Below are 24500 nucleotides of genomic sequence, written 5' to 3'. Positions count from 1 at the left end.
ATTTGAATCTAAATTTTACCATAGAGAGTGAAGATATTTTTTATTCAAGAATAATTGGTTTTCCGCTTAAATGTAATCACCGCCCTGTGGTTGAGAAGTCAAGTGCATTTTTATTCATTAAAAGTGAAAAAAAACTTTAATTACACTGTCATAATTATGGATACACTCAGAAATTGGAACTTCCCGGCCTTTCTCGTTACTATGGGAAAAACTTAGTATGCCTTGAACGGAATGTCCGATTACAACTAAACTGGTTGAAAATTTCCCCATTTCTTTTTAGCTAAAATCTTCACGTAAAAAATCTTGTAAGTGTTAGTGTTCTTTATTTCTTTTGATATCTAACTAAAATTCTTAGCGTCACCTGATGGATAGAACTACTTTGGCATGCGTAACACTACAATTCTAGCAAATAGTTCAAGAAGAAATTCTCCTTTCTGCGTCCGAGGTTATTTGTCAGTGTAGCGAGTAATTCTGATTGATACAATTATGATACTAACATTTTTATACGAAATGCTTTCACTTACATTATATTATAGTAACTCGAACAACGTATTTTTTAAATGCCATATATATTCAAAACTATCTAAGACATAGATCATTACCTAAAGGTGTGACTCAAGACAATTTGTAAATATATGTTTTAAACGGAACAGTTTCAGTACTATAATGTGATCTAATGGTTATATATTATCATTTCGAAAGTTGATCGAATTGAACTTGCATTAAGCCAGTGTCAATATTCCTAAAATATTAAAAAAAAGAGTACATCTATTCTTAATTCTGTACTTGGTAGCCAATGTTATTGCAATGATTACAGTGATATTAAATTCACATTTGTTGAAAATTAAATACTTTTGAAGCGACAAAACTATGCCAGGATTTTGAACCTTTTTCTTTGGTACATCTACATCATCAATCATTCAGATTTGATGTATCATATGATAAGCTAAAGACTGGTTGAAGATAGTGTCTATTTGGAGTAAAATATTCATTTACATCACAGATCTTACATGAAGTAACGGTTTTAAATTCAATTAAATGGTAGCTTTTTTAAAGTACTAAAAGTCGGTTGATGCAATATGTACTCAATGAACACCATCGTATTAAGTAAGTTTCATACAAATTGAAATGAGTTATATTTTTATGATGAAAAAAATTCTGTACAAATCATTTCAATCTATTTGAACATTTAGTTTTTATCTCTAAATTTAGAACATTGAAGTAGCTGTCTTTATAAGAATCATGCAAAATCTGAAAAGTGTGATACACCCCCAAAAAGGCTACATATTTTTATTTTTGTAATAAAGTTGTTTTATGGGTCTATACTATGAAATGTGTGATTATTCATTCAAATCTGCCTGCTCTTAGGAGATAATCAACATTGAAAATACAGTAGATTCTATTCTATTTGAGCGCCATTTACAGAGTTATCTCCCTTAATTTTGAAATCTACAGTGCATTCTAATTAATTTTAATCTCCTAAGAGCACGGGTTATATAAAAAAACCACATGTTTATTTCTGTTTGCTATGACATTTCAAACAAAATATCGAAAATAAAAATATGTATGCTTTTTACCCATTAATCACGTTTTGAATGATCCTTAGCTGGAGTGCTACTTAAATACCGGTATTTTTCTCGTATTTGTAACGGATAAATGACGCAAGTTGAAACTTTCACCAAATGCAAAATGCGCATGACGTACTTTTTCGGTTCCTGAAGTACAGATTATTTTGATCTCGGATGGGAAGATGGCCACTTCATATAGTTTCAGATAGGGGGTGGACAACAGCCAAATCTAGTACCCTAGCCGAACTACATATTGAGGATAATAGAAAAGCTTACCTATAACCAGGCAGACTTGTTATAGATTGTTGAAATAATTTTTAACTTTATATATTGTTACATTTTTGATTTTATCATATATTCTCAACTTACTACTTAATACTATTAAATTGTTTTTTTTTCATAACTTGTGTATTTCATTAATTTTGCCCTCACTAAATTTTTTAAGCATTTCTCAGTTTGTTAACATCTATGAGTTCAGTAATCAATTCAGGAAACGCAGGACTTTTCCAATAAATGATTGTAGTCAAACATTTTATTATTGAAATTCACTTTTTTGTCTTATAAAATATTTAAACACATTTGGAGAAGATAACAGAAACCAAGTAGGATCGTTTAGAATTTTATCAATTTTTTTACAAAGTTTAAACAAAAATGTAAGTCTAGGTCCTACTGTTTTTACATTAATAAAATTTAAAAAAATCGATTTGTTGCATGTAACCTGCAGCCAGCAATATTCTGCTGTAATTAAAACAGGGAGAGTGGACTCTGGGGTTGGGGATGTAGGGGCTAAAGGACGGGAATCGATGGTTGAAGGTTGAATATTATATATGTTGGGAACAATATCCTTGAGTAAAATGAAATGTCAGGATACAGTGGTCAGGAGGTCGGGAGGCGGAGGCCTAAGGGAAGGGAAGCGGGGATAAAGTACCCCTGTCCCCTCCCTCATAACAAGGAATATAATTCCTCTTATGAATTTTGATGAACCTCATGTTGTATATTATTTTAAAAGTACGTTTACTTTAAAGCCAAGCCTACCCTACCTCAAAGTAAAACAGGTGGTCATCTTTGGGAACTTTCCAAAACCAAGTATCTAGCTTAATTTACGAAATTAATATGAGCAGATGGTGTTTTGCAATACAAATGTGCATGTTTAAAGCTATTTCATACATTTTCACTGATCACTCAGTGCTTTCAAAATGATGTACCTTTTCAGTCTCTAAATAAAAAAGTAACATTTATAGTAAAACCTGAAACTCTTTCAGACAGAAACTTTTGCTCGGTTATGGGAGATGTTCGAATTATACAGGTTCTTAATCCACTAGAACTGATAAAAAGGGACTGCAAAGGTGTCTGATTTAGACAGGTTTCCGATAAACAGGTTTTATTGTAATTGTTACTTTAATTCATTCTTAGTAAACTACAAAAATATTTCATTTATTCTGCACCTGTTCAACTTATCCAAACAGTTCGGCGAATTTTTCTATATTAAAACTTGTCCTTTAAATGGATATATGACACAACTAATATTTATAAAATATACCAAGGTGCTCAAAACTAGGCATTCAAGATCTCAAGCTAATTCATTGTTGAGGTTTCATTCATGCTTTCCGTAGAACCCCGTAACAACCGAGGTCATTGAAATGGAAAATACTTGACAAGGCACAACTCGTAATGATTATAGGAATGGAAAGGGTCACCAGTGTTTGTCGTACTCGGATAGTGTAACCGACCGATACACGGCTAAAACATCATCTGAATAAAGCTTTTTGATTATTTTTAAGTGTAAAAATCAGAAACATGTATGTGAAAAACCCACCCTTACAATAATTTCACTCAACGATGGTTTCTCTATTTGAAAAGACTATTATTTGATCTCACCATCATTTGATTTGCTCAGAATTTTTTCCATAGAATGTTAGGAAAGTGAGGTTTGTGTAGTTCTCTGCGTTTAAAATTTAATTTTCAGTGCATTCCAATAACATTTTTACTCAATATACCAAAATGATATTTTAAAGATAAAAGCCTGAGCATTATAAAGAAAAACCTCCGCTACCGGGGCACATTTTCCCTTTTAGTGCTGTTTTTTTTTCATTCTTATCATTATATCGAAATATTATGTATGTTTATAGGTAAAAGTAAAATGTCAAGTCTTATTCTCTTGCCCTTTATGTTATTCCTATTTACAGAGTGATGACATCGATAAAATAGATAAACATTAGTAGACAAACTTGATATAAGAGGAATTAATGGCATTAAATGTCTGGTTTTGTCAGACGTTCGAATTTGCATAGGTTTGTATATAACAGGTTTCACCATGTAAGTCTTGACATAATCCTTGAAATCAGTGATATGTTTGTATCATATTCAATTTCACCAAAGTCTATCAAGCTTTCATTTGAAACATAATGAAATCAATCCAAGTTTCTTTGATGCTTACATGAGATTGATGTACAATGCTGAATACAAACGTTCCAAAGATTTGGAAGAGTTGTGTCTCTTACCCTAAGTCTTCCCCCTTGAGTGTTCTACAATGTACAGTATGTTAAGTTTGTGATGGACATGGAACCTGACTAAACCGAACCCCTATCTGAACTAAAACGTATGTTCGGATTATACAAGCTTTTGGTCTACCAGAACCGTCATAAAGAGGACCCCAAAAGATGTCTGGTTCAGGCAGGTTTCCGGTTTAAACAAGATTTGGTTTAAATAGGTTTCTCTGTATATCAAATTTAAAGAATCATTAGAAAATAAGGTAAATACAGTGGCATTGAAACTAAAATAACATTTGTCCCGAATGTTTACGTTGTTGAAATTATATAAAGCGAGTTTGTATTTTGCGACATTCAACATTCACGAATTATAATGCCTTTTTAGGTATGAATCCTAGTTAACATTTAGCTGCTTGACATTTGCCATCCGTCGTAGAAGAAATTTTAGCGATGGTCCGTTTTTTAAATCATAAGTTGTTACCGGAGAACGTAAAAAAATATCACACTGTCGCTTTCGACCAACCAGGTTTGCCAGACAATACGACACAATCACTCAACAACTAATCGCAACGGCGAAATTTTAACATCATTTGTTCGTATGACATTTTCCATGGTTTAAAGTGGCAAATTTCTGTAAAATCCGTCTTCTTAATTTTGATTCTATGACAAACCATGACGTCATAATATAGTGGGTATCTTATTGTAAATTGTTAAATGTTTTAGAAAATAATTTGGTTTTCAGGGAAAAAGGAACGCCAACTTTCTTCCATTAAACAAAAAATGCACATGTTTTGTCTAAAAAGTATTTGCAATACAAATAAAAAAGGCATTTTGGTGGAAAACGTGGAGATTTGAATATTTAACAATAATGGACTACTTTGTATCCTTTTTCATGAATTTGTAAATTACGGCAAAAGCATCCCTTTACATGATGTAATTTTTTGACTCTAGGTTTGTAATTTTACAATCAAGTCGTACTAAGTTTTTTCTCAACAAACTCGGAAGTACACACGTTCGGGACATTAGAAAGATATTATATTGGGGTTACTTCAAGTCTAAAGTGTAAGTGTTTGTAAGAATCAGGCACAATTGGAAAAATTTGAAACATGCATGTCAAAACCCCACCGACCTGACAAGTAATATTAATCACGGATACTTTCTCTATTTGAAAATGCCATTATTTGATCACTGCATCACTGGCTTTGCTAAGAACTTTTTCAATAGCATGTTAGAAAAATGATATTTTTGACGGAGTTATCTGCCCTTGAAATGTTCATTTTCAGTGCATTTCAACGAAATTACAACTCAAATGTTCAGCATGAAATGGAAAATCTTGTCATTCTCCTTGATTCTGATGGTGCCAATAATCAAATTACACTATCAAAATCATGGGTTTCTCCATACCATGTTTCACCCACTGCCTGATTTTTACAAACACTTACACTTAATACCCCCAATCTTTTTGACAGTTTTGCCTTATTTTTTCACATCTTTACATTTTGTTGTCCATTTGTCATATATGATAGCGAACCCTGCCTGCCTGTTGAACATGACACTAGACTCGCTGTTCAAAATAGGTTGGTATTTAGAATATAAGTGAACAAAAGGTACGTAATGTCAAAGCAAAACAATTGATATGACACGGGGTTAAATACCGTTTAAATACGCCAATCGTAAAGATACTATACTTTATATGTCACATATACTAATATTTGCGAAAGGTGATATATTAATGCATACATTTGTTTCAAATGCTGTGTCAAGTTAACATTCAATGTAAATGACATATACAAAACTATTGTTTTACTCTATTATTTCTTGATTCTTACCGATGATACATGTTTACTAATTCTCTGTTACAAAAACGAATTCATTACCACCAATTTCTTTCTTTATATTGCTTTTATATGAGACATGGTTAGCCTGTAAGAGGACGACGTTACGAACTAGATAGGCCTTATCGACAGATATGTCACTTAATATGTCACTTATATTCAGTAAATCCCACATCCTAGTAAATTTGGACGAGTTGTCTGCCGACAAAGTTTTCAATAAATTGCACAACCGGAAGTGCTCGATAATTTCCCCTACACTTGTGTGTAACGAGTTGAGTAGTTCCAATTTGTATTTGCCAAGCATTTAACTTCCTGTCAATCTGATATACCAGACCCTCAGTGGTTTTGAGGTCATACTTTAATTTCGTATTGGCCTTACAGAATGTCAACAATTTAACAAGGCATTAGCACACTCACTACAAATCCACAAACTACTGTTTTTGCTGGATTATACTAATTTGCATAAATAAGTTGGGATTAGTACTGAGTATTGCTGTGGTAGTGGTAATATCCACATCAGGGAACTTATGTCATATACAATCGCAACCTCAATTTATACGTTCCGTCACTAGGACGACTATATATAGGCGGGTTCTCGATCGCAATATTCAGTATGTTACACATATACAAATATAACTCGTGAGAGTGTATTGCTAGTAGGATTGTGGGATTGTAGTCCCAGGAACCAGAATACCTATGATGTTTCAGTAGCTTGAAGAAATATACCCTTCACACAGGAGATGTAATCAAAGCAAGCAGCTTGCCAAAAAGCTAACCAATGCTATGACTGAGGGTTAATTAAATATTAGTGAATGCTAATAGTTGGACAAAAGCGGGTTATATGTCTAAAAGCAGAGGACGCTTACTCTACCGTTGGACCTGGTCCATGCTCCAAGTTTTTAGCGTAGTCCGAGTTGCTCATTTACTTTTTTACTTTGTATTATTTTGGTTATTTTATGTTTTTTGTTGTGTTCGTCTGTTTTTCATGTCTGGTCTTTGTCCTCGGATTACATTCTTTTGATTTCTGCTAGAATCTTGGTACCCTCGATTACTCTTTGCTTAGTTAATGGGTTTAGAATATGTTGACGTGTATCAATGAATATTCTATCTACATCACTCGTCTCATCTGTGTTTACTAGAAAACATCCGTAAGCTTGAAAATTGAGATCTGCAATAGATGCGCGAAATTTCTTTTTGCAACCAGAAGCAGTGGTATTAGTAAAACGGGAAATTCGTATAGATCAGCCTCGAAACCTATAAGAAGAGCCAAACTGCACCTACATGACAGACATTTTTTTCTCACTCGTGCTGTCAGTGATTACCAGTTCTCTCGAAACGCTGTAAAATATTCAAACCCGTTGTCAATTAATATTTGTCAAAGCTCAGTTTATATTGCTTTCCTTTTCGGAAATTTCAATATTCTATTTATTTTTCAAAGGCTGATTTCTGTGATTGAAATGTGTTTCAGAAACAGAAGACGTCTAGTGATAGTATGTCAAATGACGACCTTCTTTCGAAGTAGTACGTCGTATATCATTCAAAACGTTAAAAATACATTTTAAAATTTCCTGAGACCTTGCACTGTATTGATAAATGGAAGGTAAGGCTAGATAACATTATGTTTATAAGTACCATTCTGCGTAAGAACCAGGCAATGGATGGCATATCATTTTTCCCAATTTAGTTAGTTTGCCTAAACTATTTCCAGTACATCTAGAAAACAACCGAAAAGGTATTAAAATTTCCCTAGAAATATCTGTTACGTAGATACAGATTTCTTTACTGCCTATATAGGGAAAAAGTGCGGGAAAATTTTTTCCATAGCGTATTTCAGGAATACTTTGACTGAAGTTTTTAGAGCTTATGAGGTAAAAATTCTTGGATAATGCCAAAAAAAAAAAAAAAAAAAATCTCCGCGTCTTTTTTCTTCATTTGCCACACCTTATGCACATTTTGCCCGATTCTAAGACAGATAAGTACATAAGATATTTATACCAAAGCGTATTTACCTAACTGATAATCGTGAATATATTTGGAAACACAACTCGACAACATTGACATGCAACCTACAAAAATCATAATGTATTTATATCAATAGTTGTGCCAATGATACTTCAAAATATACCACCAATGCTATAAATGGGTTGTTAAGGACAACGAAATAAGCACTCTCAAGTTTTTTTTAAAACTTTCCTCTAGAAGCTAGTGTACTTCACAGCACTTGTACTTACAGCCAGTAATACTTAAGGAGGTAGGTAAGGGAAGTAATTCTTGAAATCAGGCTTTCATTTGAAACAGAATCATATAAAATGTATTTTGTTATAAACATGATCAGAATCTGTTATCATTGTCTTGACAGTTTTAGTTTTGAACAAATACCATGATCATTGCCCTGGCCATATTCATTTATGGTCAAACAGTGCTGCCGCCGTATTGTTTACTTGTCCAAACGAATAGCCTAATTTTGTGGGATCTGCATTAATGTTCCTTTCAACTATAATTTTGTACTATGATATTTTTATTATATTTAGTCATATTTATCTTCAGACTGATTATGGTCACATTGATCATGGTCATGATAATTAATCATTATCATAATCATAGCAAAACTGATTATGATCATCACCCCGGTCGATTTGATCAAGAAAAGTGGGACAGTCTTTATCTTTCAAATGAGGGATGACAAAATAAGAACTAGAAATAAGAATGGAGTAGATATATTTTTAATGAACGGAGTAAATTTTGGTTTTTTCTTTTGAAAATTTCAATTATAAAAATTTCTTCATTACGAATCATAACTGATATTATTTGTTAAAATGGGGTGAAATACATTTTTATAAAGGTAGGAATATTATAATAATAGTTTTTGAAAATAAAACTTCTTTTTAACGTTTCTTTTCTGTTTTTATATAGCGATCGTCTAAAACAAACTTATTTACGAAACTTATCATTCTCAAAGTATACTAGATTTATTTAGCCGTATTAAATCATGAAGTCAAAGCCTTTCGTGATTCTACTAGAAACAAAACAAAACTGAATGCTGTAAGTCATAATAAATTATTGCACGTACTTGTATAATATAAAACAATTTGTTCTGTTAGCATAAGGTTTTGACTTAATGAACTCTAATCTGGTTCCAAGGAAAAAAGGAGATCTTTATTGTAATTTAAACTTTTTGCACCTGGAACTTCTGAACTTCATTCATGAAACAACACCAAATGTAAATACTACAGACGGCGATATACATTTCTGCTGAATTCAATGAGTACAAATATATTTATAATGAAATACTTTACTACGAGATTAAACGCATTTTAACCCAACAGAAGGCAATGAGTATACGTCATTCGGTGTAAATCTACTTTAACTTCTGTTTATACGTTTATTTTAAATAAATGGGACAGTAGATATTTAAAGTTAAGAATGACATAGCTGTTTTAGTATGAATTCAATTCTTTTAACCTTGACTGTTTAAATAATCATTAAGATTGTTCTTGCTAACCGTGATATTCATTGATGAATTACAGTATCTCTACTTGCAGCCCTTCATAAAGCTCTGTTGGAATCGGAGTGAATTCTTTTGCCCGAAATAAAATAACTCTACGGCAGCCAAAGACTCTTAGTTCAACATGATCATGTTGTATTAATGGAAACGATAATATTAAACATTTTCGTATTTTCAGTACCGCAATGTCAAGTTCAACACGATTACAATGTCAATCTTAAAGGAAAAATAGTGTAGTGAGAAAAGAAAGAAAGATAAAAATAGCAATTTGGTAATTGTTAAGACATTCTTTAATAGAGGAAGAAGTCAAAATAAAATACTCTACGGTAGCCAACGACTGCTAGTTCAACATGAGCATGTTGAAGTAATAGGGTATGTAAGTCTCGTCGTGTTACCCCGTGATTTCACGAGAATGGGTCCTAGTCTTCCATTCAAAAGCATGGAGATTTGTCATTTAGAGAGCATTGAGTTCAATGTTAAAGGCAAAACATCTTTTTGTGTAATAAATACCGATAAAAAATGACAAATATCTATTTCTACATGATAAAGGTATTAAGAAAAACATAAAATAGAAGATTTGGCATTGTTATACGTTTCGAGTACCCGGAAGTATACAATAAAATGCAGATCGGTCTTCGGTTTTCAATACATTCTACGCCGGAAAATCCGGTAAAGAAAATAAAACTAGAAGGAGACTTACATACTCTACAGAAACGATAATAAATAATAAATAAATAACTTACTCACAATTCAATCAATGGCCTTAGAACCAATGATTTCAGTTTGCTGTGCAAATAATTTGGTGCAAATACAGAATTTTAAAATATTGGAAATCCAGCCGACAGTCGAGTCGCCCCAAGTCTTCTAGGACTTACTTATGATAGGTATCTAATTCGTTTGGTCTTTGTAAAACATTTTAATAAACAAGTATTAAATTCCATCCACTTATCATAGTTTACTATTTATTCAGCATAAATGATATTTAAAGCTCATATTTTTTTTTCGAATTTGAATTTAGACTAATATGATAAAGTGATTCGCTTGGCCAATGAAACTCTTTGGTTGAACTCTAATATGACGTGTTTCTAAGCTTTTTAGACACAGTGGTGGTAAAAAGGAGATAAAACACAAAACCAACATTTTGTGCTACACATAGGCTGCGTCTATTCAAAAATAAATAGAAACTAGTTCTAATAGAATCGAAATAAATCACGGAAAATCGATGTATTTGATCATTCTTTACCAAGGGCTGGTCATTTGTGTCGTTATTTAACCCCCCGCTGTCGCTCGGCAGAAAACAATGCGACATAAATGGCCAGTTCGTGGTAAAACAATTATAAAATGGAGTTTCTGTGATTCATTTCTTAAATATGTCATGATTTTTATTTCTTTACCTTATTGGTATTTAACTGCCTTTGTGTCTCGTTATAGCATGATCGCAGCAAATAAAGGAGATCGGTCGTTGGTTGGATCATCGACCGAGCCATACCAACTGGCGTCACTGCTTCTCTACCAAGCACGCCGCATATAGGAGATTGACAGACGACTACTTGACTCGGTTTAGAAAAGTTTGACCGATTGGGGGACATAACTATCTGTGGGCTATTTCTTCCGTCAGATAGCACAATATGTGTCCGACTAGTTTGCTCAAACGACCTCGTCCTGAATTAAACACCTTGCACAAAAATAAAACCACAATCAATCAATAATATTTTATTTCTTTTCTTTTAAATTTCGATTGTATTTTGCTTAATTGACCAATTTTACAAAAAAGTCCTACGTGTGAAAGTATGACGTCACAAGGTTAATTTCTTTTATGACGTCGAAACTTGCAACTAGTTTTACGTCACGACTTGCCACATTCCATTTTCCCAAGAATTCTTACTATGAATGAGGCCAATTCAAAAAGCTATTTTACCGCCCGGAATATCACAGAAGTGTGTGAAGAAATTCATTTCTATTTTTTGTTACTACGAATGGCAATATTGTAAAGAATCTCATTGCGAAAAAAGTAAAAACTAACTTATTCCTTCAGAATTCATTTTTTTGATTTAACCCATTCAATCGAGTTTCCATGTAAATGATTTGCTTTTCTTTAATCAACAGACTCTATTGCGAATTAAATCTCAGCCTTTAATCCTGTAGTTACCTGACTGTGAGAACTACAATGAAGATTTCACACTAGTTATAAAATACAGTGGTCAATTTAAAAAAAAAAAAACTTAAGTATTGAATTAATTCTAAACATTAACGCCACACTGTTATTTATCAGTACAAAATTGTAAAATTGATCACAGTCTTTTTGCAAGGCTTCTAGCCTGATTTGTGTTACTTCTTGTGTGTTGTTTGTGTTTATATGTCAATTTTCATTGTAGATTTTGTAATTTCAAAAAAATCATTAAATAGCATGGCAGGTTACAACGACGGCGATATAATTTACTCATCCCATGCAAATTTGCACAAAATATTTGCAACAATATGGGGACCCTCTCCCTATTCCACCAGTGGACTTGTTTTAATATAACTACAAACAATAATATAAGTATGCAGATGATGATAAAAGCAAAAATAACAATAAAAAAACAAAACAAAAAACAAACAAACAAAACAAAAACAAACAAACAAACAAAACAAAACAAAACAAAACAAAAACAAAACAAAACAAAAAACAAAACGAAACATAATACATAATTAAAAAAAACAAAACGAAACATAATACATAATTAAAAAAAAACAAAAGGACTAAAAACAAATGAATAGATAAAACAAACAAACAAGTCGAGCAAACAAAAATATCACTCAGCATAATAAAAGAAACCTTGTAAATAATTAGGGGCGAAAACAAAACCGTGCAAAAAAAAACACAAACATATGGACACAATTTGAATTATCAAAACAGCAAAAAAATAATGTTAAAGTATATATATATTTATGATTAAATTTTTAATTCACATACTGACATACAAAATGAATAGGCCTACAGAGGTTCACAGCCTTTTGATACAAACTACTATCATGGTAGTAATACTATTCTTTTAACAGAAAATTAATAGACTTGAAGAACTTCACATGCTTGTGATACTTCAAGTACTACTATGACTGTAGTAAAACTAATCTTACAAAAACAGTGTGAACCGATTGACACGAGTAAGGGTGCTGAAATATCATGCATATTTATCGTTTTGATAACCCGGATCAATTAACAGAGTGTAAACGTTCACTAGGGTAGCGGTCGCCTAGTCCGAATAATAGAAATAACTGGAGTTCTACTTGGCTTTTTAGTGCATATGGCAGTAACACGAAAGTTCAGAAATTTTCTTTTAAAATCACGTGACAATTGAAAACTATAAAATGAATATCATCAAGAATATTTATATGCTTGAAATTACATGGACTGGAAAATATTTCTGTAAACATAACTATTGAAAAGGTAAGTTATTTTTAATTTCATGCAATATTATGTATCAAGTTAATTCATTTTTTCAAATTTGATTTTTTCTACTATTTAGTAATATCAATCTAACACATTTTGATTCTTAATATTTAAATTTATAAAATGTATTTTGATGTACAACAATATGAATGGGTAACAAAGATTACGAACGAAAACCAAAAATGCGAGTGAAACACACACACACGCACACGAACACGCATACGCACACCTCTACTTCGCTACAAGTGACGTTTCTGTATAGCCGAATGTACAGTGTAAACTAAACCCCTTTCAAAATTGGTTTGGTTTAGACAGGTGTTCGGTTTACCAAGGTCCAAAATACATTAAAATTTATATAAAAGGACTTAAAAAGTATGTGCTTTAGACAGATTTTCGAGTTATTCAGTGCTTGTTTTAGTCAGGGTTTACTATAGTTAATTAAACGAACCTACCTGTTTGGTTATTATGACAATCGATATAAAAATATTTCCTTAGATTAAAAAGGGGAAATTGAAGTGCGGCTAGTGATATTTCCATTTTTTTTTTGTTATTTCAGCCTTGTTAGCACTTTTGGATTAAATTGATTAGCAATGGGAAAATACGTGTATTGTGATAAGTGTAATTATATATGGCTAATTACTTAAAATGTATAATTTTACTGTAAAATTATGATATTTACCTGTAATTAAGAACTTAATTAATAAAAAAAATGTATTTTGCATGTTTGTAATCTTTAAATGTGTATAAAATGTTGGCATTCTTTGAAGTCATACCTCTTTCAAATGCGATATTGGTAAACTTCAATAATACCCTGGTATTACAGCGAGTGACATCGTTAACTTCAAGTTACAGATTTAGTCTACCATTGATTGAATGAACATTACCAGATGAACTTCATTAGGTAGTTAACTTAACTACTGACAGGTAGATATTTTTTCATCAGACATAGATTGAAATACATATGGAATGATAGAAAGTTCAATTCACCATTTCATACATATGGAACAAGTCAATTAGGGCCGCAAATTAAAATTTAACGTATCAAAGTTTGTTTCTTTGTGTATTTTAAATTTAAAGTTGAATTAGAGCAAAACGTACTGCCACAAACTGAATCTTGTTAAATCGAACTCTTCTCTAAAACGAACCAATTCTTAAGTTCAAAAAGGGCTCTGCAGGTTTAAACGTTTCTTGACCTAACTTACATGACTTCTCGTCATCGCAGTCGCCTCCTGGATCCGCAGTCTGAGGACTTACCTTATTTGTACTAGATTCAAAACCTACATAAAAATCAATTCAAGCAAAAGTACATTGCTAAATCATCTATTTGTTCAACAAAAGAGCTGTCTGTACGGCTCACCAAAATAAGAGATTAGAGCGGCTAGATCCTTTAATATCGCATTTCAATATACATGTATTGACGATGTTCTCTACATTAATAATTATATTTGGAGAATTGAACTACTGACACAGCTTCCTCCTCGTCATTTTTAGTTCACCTGGCTTATGAAAATTATTCCAAAAATATTGCCGTTAGCCAAAATCTGGTTCTGGTCATGAAAATCTATTAAAAGCATTTCCTGCATTTGACAATTCAGTTGATTTTAACCTTTCCTGTCTCATTCCTCACGTGTTCATATAAGGAGAGAGTTAACCAGGTGGGCGATTCAGCCTAACTTGAACTTCTAGTTAGACATTCACCTTAAATTTGACGACAGTAGTCATCTCAGTACAAAAAATATACATGTATATTATAAACGAGACGACTGTGTTTTTAAAATAATTAATTTTACTCTTTGTGCAGTGATAAAAAAGCTAGCCCTGCATATAGTTTTTTTTTCTCAGTAGTTAAGGTATGTCAAAGTAATTCTGACTTTTTATGACGCCACCGTTGCCTAAGTGACAAGCTTTTTGACCAAGGTAATAAGAAAAAAAAGTTTGCCTAAATAATTTTCAAATATCCATATCTTCCTGAAGAATATTCTGTTCTGACAGACAAATTATAGATGATAAATGTACATAATGTCTACAAATCATCTTTTACTTGTATATCTTAAATATTTCATTTTGAACTTGACGAACCCTCCACACAAGTTCAAGACCATTAAATTCGAGAGTTACTGTAAGATTTAAATGTTAATTGTATTGATGATGTTTTATTTTCACTTCTTTATTGTTCATATCTTCTGTACTGTTTTGACTACCGATTTTTCGGATTTTGACTGGTTGCAATTTGATGCTGTCCATTTGTCTTGAAATATACCGAAAATGATGAACCGAATTGGAAGCCAGTAGTTCACTATCTTTACTAATTCAGACCAATTTTGGTCTTTGATGGAGAAATACACTTTTCTCTCGTCGTATTTAATACTATTTTAATTTAATAAATTTAATGCTCGAGTACTCCGTTATGATACTCGCGAGTACTCGAGTACTCGGATAAAATTTCAACGTTTGGTGATAATAATGACATTGTTTAGATGCCGTATTATTGTTAATGACTTTTATATACAAGTGAAACACTGATGACATCTCCCTACATGTTAATGGAAAACAATTATCACAGAACAATGACCTTGGCATTCTCTACCTTCACCAATAAACAACTGAACATAGTTTCATTTTGTGTATAAATTGTTTATGTACCAAATAAGAGACATATTACAAATCATCGTTAAGTTAATGAAGTCCAATAATTTGTCAGAACAAATAGACTTAAAATGATGTGAAAGAAACAATATTTTATCATATTGAAGAGCAATGAATGTTCATTTTATACCAATTACATATTTACGGCTACTGATCCATGTGAATGTTGGTCGGTACATAAACACCTTTCAATCTTGCCAAGTTAGTGAACTGTTTATACGCTATTAATTTGTATTAATGTGTATTAATTAAGGAACTGCATGAAGATGCTTAAAAATTCAAACGATCACATGTGTATTTAAATCGGACGCGAGTAGTTGGCCTTTCGATCGAGTACTCCAACACTCGAGTATTTAAGGAATGACTGTTTTTTTTGTCTATGATGAAATAACCTCAATCTCGTGGTACACACTAATCAAATAGTCATTTCTTATCGTTCGTTTTTAGAATCAAATTCAAGTAGTAAATCAGCAAAAAAAAAAGATGATTACATCACAGTCCCATTACAAATTTGGTCTGTGAGATGATGGACAAAATTTTTATCCAATCAGAAAGCGTGTTGCATATGAAATTGAATTATTCGTTGCTATCCCTAATAGTTACATATTTTACCAGCCGTCTATGCTACATTAGAAAGAAAGAGTGGTTCTAATTCCGACTTTATTGTATCAGATGTATGCGTATGCAATAATTTGTCGAAATCATTATGTTAACGTCGGAAACGCACACATTAAATCATGAAATTGATCCTTTTGTGCATATTTTCTGAGTAATCTTCCTGAGTACTTCCGCGAAGTTATTGCCACATTATCTCCTAGAAATTCTTACAGTTAGTTTTTAAACAAATTTGTACATAAAGTTGTTGCATTTACCTCGCGAAACGGAAGTACCAACCGACCGTGTTCAGTAAATAACACTGTATTGACATTTTATCTAGAAAACAAAATATGTGTTTTGCAAAAATCAAATAGTCTCATTGCATTTATTGTCATGTTATCTCTTCACTGGTATTTGTGTCTAGGTGTATTGACCGCAGTTCAGCGGTACAATCCTGCATAGAGTAAAAAAAAACCAAGCATTTCTTTCTGCCTACTCTAACATAATATGTGCTTTTTAATATTTAGAACTTTCACAAAATTTTCGATAAAAATATTTTTGTTCCAGGCATCATGAATTATAATATCTTAGAAGAGATTGAAGATATAGATCATCAGAAGTATAAATTATGGATTGATGGAAGTGGCAATTATTTCCCTGAATTCATGGCAACTCAACCTGATCACCTGGATAAGCTACAGAACTGGAAGACTAGAGATGACGATATCTTACTGTGTACCTATCCAAAATCAGGTACTTGAATAAAAGTACATGTAATGTAGGGAAGTTACAGTCTTGAAATCGTTTGATCATGTAAAAGAGTAATCAAGGGAACCAATCGAAAGAATGTAATCCAGGGAAAACCACCAGACATGGAAAACAGACATACACAACAAAGAACATAAAGTAACTAAAATCATACATGCAAAGTAACAAAAGCAAATGAGCAACTCGGACTCCACTAAAAACTGGGAGCATGAACCAGGTTGCATCGGTAGGTTAAGCGTCCTCTGATTTTCTAGAAACACCCGCCGAGTTGCTCATAAAAGTATAATCAAGTATCCTATATGGCGAAGACAAAAATGAATAGAAATGGAATATTAGTCACTTCTACATTTAAAAAAAGTAAAAAAAGAAAACGAAATTGTCGATGATAAAATACAAGATTTTTGTTTGCTTTAAACATTAAAAGCTATATACAATAGATGTTTTTAGATATATCGGTCATACAATCTCCATGAGAGAAATATGATTTTCAACTGGCTTGAACGAAAGCAACTTTCTGAATTTTAGTTGGAAAAGAAATGAAAATAGGTTCAAGAAAAATGAATGGACGAATGATATGAAAAACGAAGCGACTTCAATACATAGCAAACAGTTTTTTCTCTCTTCATTACAGTGTTAAAGAAATTCCAAAGTATTGACCGATCAAAATATAAGAGTTCAAAAGCAAAATTAAGATTTGATCAGATCAAAAGTTGGTACTTGGTTGAATATTTTTATGTTAATACAAAAATTCCAAGGAAAAACAAAACATCTGATCGGCAACCCCAAATGCAATAGTTAAAACAAATGGCAATATCAAGGCAAAATCTGAAAAGTTGAACACAACCGCACGATGGGTTATACCAAGGTTAATAGCTAGTGCGCTAAATCAGCCGCTTCCAATACAGTAAATTGCTCTCAGTATATTCCAATGCAAACACAGGCAGAATAAAAATGCCACCAGGCAAGTTGGTGAAACACATTTTGTTATTTCCCTTTGGTTTGAAAGGAACAAACTAAAAAAAATACCTCCATATTCAAGAAAAAAAAACAAGAAATGGCCGTTGAAATTTCGATTAAATGATGAGCCTGCTGTTTTAGTATAAAATTTGACATGCAAATTTCAAGATGTGATTCATATATTCCATGACGGTTATATATGTAACCATCCTGTGTATAATTTGGAGTAATTATATATAAACTCATGCATTATCGTAAAACTTATCGTAGGAACAGCGAAAATTTTGAAAAATTGTCATATTTTGAGCAGATTCATGTTAGCCGTGATACATTTTAGCAAACGTTGTATTTGGCGTATTACTTACTATCACAAGGCAGACTTACTCAGGTTTCGGTATTCGTTTAAATCTACATATAGAATTTGCAATTATTTCTATAAACATTTCGCTGAATAGCTTTAAAAAATAGTCAACAAACAAGCTTCGAAAAAAATCAATGTCTCGTACTACATTTTCGTGGCGGCGTTAATGTTTGTTTACCTATAAATCAGCATGTTTTTGGAACGGTGTCTACTTAATCTTTAATTTTGATTTGCTTCGTTCTTTTCTTTGTTTTGCTTTCTTCTTCTATGTTGGCTTTTTAGTTGCCAATACATATTGATCGATTTGAATTTGATTTTAAATAAAATTGACTGTTTGTTTTGATAAGAAACCGATTTTTATTGTTTGCTTTTAAATTGTTCATGTATGTCGACGAGTAATTTGAATTGAGGTTGTATGGTTTGTTTTGATGATATATCAATTTTGCATTTTATGTTTTGGTTCAGGCAAGCCACGAATTCAAACGCACAACAAAATGCCAAAAAATATTCTCTTGAGAAAGCCATGTTATTTATATTAAAAGAAGAAATTAATTTTTCACAAATTACTAAAATTGATGCCGACAATTAAATGATTACAGTGCTACATTTCAGGAACATTATGGCTATGGGATATTGTTTGTCTACTACAAAGCAACAAAACGGATGTTCAGAAGCGAATTTTTGACACATCAAACTTAGAACTAAACAGTGTTGAGCGGTTAGACGAACTACCATCACCTAGGGTTCTTCAGACACACATGCGACCAAAATATCTCCCTCGAAGCTTCCTCGAGCGTAGAAGTAAAATAGTGTACGGAGTCAGAAACCCTCGGGATGTCGCTGTTTCTCTACATTCTTTCATGGTCAAGATAAATGATAAGTGGTGTCAGTACAGAGGATCTTGGGCGAGTTTTTTACCTCTTTTTCACGAAGGCAAAGGTACCAGTAGTTGAATTAATCATAACATAAGCATTAAAATATTCAATCAGTATGTGCTTACAAAAAAGGCACTTGCTAGTACACCCAAACTAGACGAGTATTACGCATATAGAACGTATATACATGACAATTGCAGACATTTGTAACAAACATTTGAAGAGTGCAATTTGATATTACAGTATAAAATGTTTTAAAAAAATGTTTGGATATAAAATACTACAAACTCATTTTTGTATCTTTTAAGACGAATTTTTTACACAATAAAACACATTTTTTTTCAAAACCTGGACAATCAGTTCCCTCAAATATGTTTATTGGAGAGAATCTGCCAAAATTATTACGTTTACAGCATATTTCAATAATTTATACAAGCAAACACCTTCTGTCCACATAATATTCTTTGAACACCCGTTCTGGAATCAAAAGTATCACCGTTTTGCTGAACTTTAATTTTAAATAAAACATTTACACCGAGAACGAAAGTGTCCAACTAGACACGTTGCAGACATCTCTTTTAGAAATTCCAAGAACCATCTTGCAATGATGAAAAAGCTCCCGATTTTACGGGATATTCTCCGACTGTCAAACGCCATTTTGTTTGAATAATTTTGAAACGATTTGTAATGTTTGTACAGTATGTGTCTGAACTAGCAGTTTGTTGCTTTAACATGTTTCACACAATGAAGCTGTGTACAAAATGAAAAATAAAAACGGTGTAAAAAATGTTATTTTCCATTTTCAAGGATGTTTTACTCCTGTTTCAGTAAGCTTTTGAATTAACAAAAATAAATAGCCTAACACAATGTCATCATATATATATGGCCATATTGAAATTTGACAAATACATATTCATTGCCGAAAATATAAAGATAAACAGCAAAATTCAATAAAAAACTGAAAAAGATAATGCATAATTTTAAAATCTCATCTCTGGATTGCTGTTTTCTTAATATTTGAAGTGGGTTATGGTTCTTGGTTCGAACACATCAACAGTTGGGAAGAGCTGAAAAGCAGATCAGAATATCCAGTGTTATTTGTGTGTTATGAAGATTTGCATCACGTATGTATTATAACGAACAAGACATGAATTCGGTACTCAAGTGGTAGACCATGTCCTACTGTCTGTCTTGCATAAAGACATTCATTTCAAGCAGTAAATGATTTTATTGCAGTATAATTAAATAAATATAAAAAAGCAAATTTATGCACTAAGATAAACGTGAATATACAACGGGAAAACTATTTTGCCTTTTTATAGCAATAATAGAAAATATATATATATATATCTTTGGCAGAGGTTATCTCTGATAAATTTCATATAATTCATATTTAAAATAAAACATCAGATCACTTTGTTTGTTTTCTATAGACAGGTCAAAGATGATAATTAAATGTCGATTTGTGGAAAAAGATCATATCATGACACTCAAACAAGCACGTCCAATTTTTTTTCTTATAAACAAGTACACATTTTTCAAATCCTAACATTATGGAGATCTATGAAAATGATAGATATTTTTTATATCAAAATCTGTAATTTTCATGAAAATTTTGGGTGCCTCTCCAAAACAAACTTTTTCATTTATATTCATTCTAAAACTAACAGGAAAAGTAAGCAGACATGCTAAATTTGTAACAAAAAATCTGCTCTTCTTCCAAAGATTTAAATTGTTAAAGTTCGTGTGAATCTATGCATTTTTCACAAAGATGGTACAGACGGGATAATCAAATTCATATGAGGTTCCGAGTCTTTCCGGATAGCTCAAAGCATACATTTACACTTTTTTTTCCCCATACAGGTTTTGCATCTATCTCTGTAGGTACGAATACTCTACTACCCGAATGATTTTTTTCACGTTTGCACCAAGTTTCACCTTTACTGGGTCAACTTTGTATATGAAATAGTGCATTTCAATCGCATTTGTACATTGCAACCTTGAATATGTCTAGGTTAAGTGTTAAATGTCTGGGTTAAGAGTTTTTCTCGGATAAGAGTAACAGACATGAAGTCTGATGATATAAAATATCAATTCGCCAATCACAAAATTTAATATCTACTTGAAAATAACGATAAATTATTGAGGAAAATCTATGAAACAAATAGGACAGACTTAAACAATTGGTTATAGTGAATAACTAAAATAACTCGTGTCTAGAACGCTTTGAGATCGGGGAGGTAGACCTAGATCATTACAACGTTTGTATTCAGCTTTTTACATCAATCTTGTGTAAACATCAAATTAACTTCATTTCAGTTTGGTTCAATCAAAAGCTTGTTAGGCTTTGGTGAAATTAAATATGATGCAAACATATCACTGATTTCAAGAGGTCTACATCCTTTAATTCGTACACGGAATTCATTATTTTTTTTGCGCTCTTAACCATTCACGATGGTATGCTCTTTCCAATTTTTATTATAGTATTCTTTTATGGAAAATCTGTAATCATTTATCACAAAAACAAATGACAACTAGCTCGTGCAAAAATCATATAAACGTATATTAATTTCAGGACTGTTTCAACGAAATAAAACGAATCTCAGAATTCCTTGAATTGGACACAAGTGATGACGTCATAAGAGGGATCGTTTCAAGTACGCAGTTTGACAATTTCAAGTCAGAAAAATTGAAAGCAGTCGGTAACAAATTTTCGGCGTTAAGTAACGACGGGACAGATCCCTATTTTAGAAAAGGTATTGTATTATCATTGTTCATTATTACTAGGAAAAAACATTGCACGTATCGATGCCTACCCCTTATTAGAACACAGGTCATACAGTGCATTTCCTCATATACTTGTAACGCTTTTATCAGCTTGAAATAATATAAAATATGTGGAAATAGAATAAGATCACATGCAACAAGGTTCATGGTTTCAGAAAGTTTTTTCCTCTCTTACTAATCACTGCACACAGGCTTGACAAAATTCGCAGTCACAACATTCAACTCTAACGTCATTTAAATTCTTTAACGTCGCGTTAATTTGTCTTTGTAAGATTATTGAATTTTCCTAGAGGACTGGCTACCACCTTCACAGTCAATTTCGAACGTCAGACGCTGTTTGGAACTTTGTAATTAGCTTAATTTTTACATTATTTAGAAGATTCTTATATTTCCTTAAAAAAGGCCTGACATAGCCGTCTGGGTTTTTCACAACCTGTGATCACAATGTATACATTAAACAATTCAAACAAGTTATACAAATGTTTGGGTTGACAGCTAGCAAACATGTTTAACCTTGCCACATATTTTATATGCCTGTCCCAAACCATAATCCTGTAGTCCAGTGGTTGTCGTTGTTTTTAATGTTCATTGATATTCGTTTTACGTTTTTTTTTTCTATAGATAATGTCTATTTTCGTCTTTTATTAGTAGTTTCACTCCAGTTTCGTTTGGGTCCTTTCCTGTTTCATTATGGTATTGGTTCTGCCTATCACTGAAGACCGTGTGGTGACCTGTAGATGTTTATTTGTTCGTTGTTTTGGTTTTGGTGACTGTCTCATTGGCAATCACACCACATCTCATATTTTATATTAAGCAGGGATATAAAACACAACGTATTTTTAATACATTGAACTTAGTTAAGATAGAAAATTCAACACAAAGTTTTTTTTTTCTTATTTTGTTAGTATAATTACATCAGAAAATAATGTTTTACCAAGATCAATATTAAAATCTCGATAATCTTGACATAATTAATTTTATTTCTTCACAGGGATTGTGGGAGATTGGAAGAATAAATTTACAGAAGAGCAAGCCGAAATATTTGATCAAGTTATGCATCAAAAGAAAGAAGACTCACAAATTATTCAGCGGTACATCAAGAAACCATAATTTGTTTTAATTCTAGTTTAGAAGCAATATAGCTAATTGTCCACACTTTATCTTTGAATTATGAACAACAGTTCGTAAAAGTTTTTTTTTCACTACCAACAGCTTTAGAAAGCCATTTACCACTAGTTTGTCCTGATTCATCAATTTTTTTTTAAATATAAAATCATTTTTTCAAAATTTTCGGCAAGGCTGTGTATTGATGATGTTAAAGCTCACTTTGTGTTCTTCTTGTGGTATACAACTGTCTTCGTCTGATCACTTTTTATATTGATTTTTATACATGTTTATGCATTTTTAACACTTAAATAAAGTGCGACAAGAAATAAACAAACACAAAAAAAAGCAAAAACAAAAACAAAAACAAAAACAAAAAAATAAAGGAAAACAGTTATAAAATAAACCAAACTGTTGTGCAATAATTTAGATATACATGTACCATTTATGACATTTACTCACCTGTTGTTTTGATTATTCCCTTGTTAGACAATACCTTGGAGTTAGGTATATTGCCTTGCCAAAGCGGTTTATTGCAACCGAAGCAAGCATGACTTACGAGATATCTCAGTTACATTGCATAATATTTATATATACCTCGTTCTTACCTTGTTACATGTCGATACTGTAAACCTAGAAGAATTCGCGCAGTCATTTTTTTTGCGGCTTTGGCGGTCAGTCAATTTTAGGGCAGTTATAAATTCGTAATCGTTCCTTGAAGAGATAGACCTAGGGTAAGGGAAATAACTCTTGAAATCAGTGATATGTTTGTATTATAACCAAAGCCCATCAAGCTTTTATTTGAAACAGAATGAAATCGATCCAAGTTACTTTGATAGTTACATGAGATTGATGTAAAATATTGAATACAAACGTTCCAGTGGTTTGTACATGTTAGAATTGTGTCCCTTACCCTCGGTTTGCCTCCTTAAATCCTATATTATTGTTCGTTGGAGACTGTTTTAGAACTGTTTAATTTTTGCATTACATACCGCCATTAAGGCAAAATTACAATTGCTCGAAAATTTCACAGTTTACAGTGTTATATTTGTTGACTTTGTTGTTTTTGTTTCCTTTATCACTTGTATGTATTTTATTTCATAATACGTTTAAAGTTATAGTCACTCATCACTTGTATAGATTCGAAACAAATAAAAGAAAACACAAAATACCAAAATTACCTTATTTCGAATTGATTTCAGACGTAGAGTAAGCATTCAAAGTTGAGAATTCATGCAATTTACGACAAGCCGTTCCGGGATGAAACTTATTCATTGATATCAATAATTATGTTGATTTTTAATTACATGTGGTTAAATCTTATTCTCAAACGCCAATAATCCTTTTTTTGTACTCCGGACTTAAAAGTGTACGATGTTTCCTCTTTCGTCTACCCCGGACTTTACTATCTATGAGCAATTCGGCGGTTGTTTCTAGAAAAGCAGAGGATGCTTACCCTACCGGTGCACCTGGTCCATGCTCCCAGTTTTTAGTGGAGTCCGAGTTGCTCATTTGCTTGTGTTACTTTGTGTGTATGATTTTAGTTACTCTATGTTCTTTGTTGTGTATATCTGT

General features: G+C 32.1%; 1 protein-coding gene across 5 annotated transcripts in view; it reads left to right on the top strand.

The window, feature by feature from the left end:
* LOC148619969 (sulfotransferase 1B1-like) overlaps positions 1 to 24102 on the top strand; it is a 39027-nt gene extending 14925 nt beyond the window's left edge. The window contains exons 1-7 of one of the 5 annotated variants that reach the window (XM_088580423.1): positions 12666 to 12827; positions 13654 to 13731; positions 16641 to 16826; positions 18772 to 19098; positions 20058 to 20158; positions 21610 to 21790; positions 22813 to 24102. In XM_088580423.1, coding sequence (XP_088436549.1) covers positions 16646 to 16826; positions 18772 to 19098; positions 20058 to 20158; positions 21610 to 21790; positions 22813 to 22931 — 909 coding nt within the window. In that variant the 5' untranslated portion in view covers positions 12666 to 12827; positions 13654 to 13731; positions 16641 to 16645 and the 3' untranslated portion in view covers positions 22932 to 24102. Of the gene's footprint in view, positions 1 to 12665; positions 12828 to 13635; positions 13755 to 16640; positions 16827 to 18771; positions 19099 to 20057; positions 20159 to 21609; positions 21791 to 22812 lie in introns of those variants that run through there. The other 4 variants (XM_088580420.1, XM_088580422.1, XM_088580421.1 and 1 more) reach the window with 4 other exon arrangements.
* Positions 24103 to 24500: the final 398 nt, after the last annotated feature.

The sequence above is a fragment of the Perna viridis genome, chromosome 4 (genome assembly GCF_037379345.1).
Source record: "Perna viridis isolate PV_CMFRI_1.1 ecotype Kerala chromosome 4, ASM3737934v1, whole genome shotgun sequence".
NCBI lineage: Eukaryota > Metazoa > Mollusca > Bivalvia > Mytilida > Mytilidae > Perna > Perna viridis.
The sequence above is the reverse complement of the archived record's forward strand: the minus strand, read 5'-3'. Positions and strand labels throughout refer to the sequence as shown.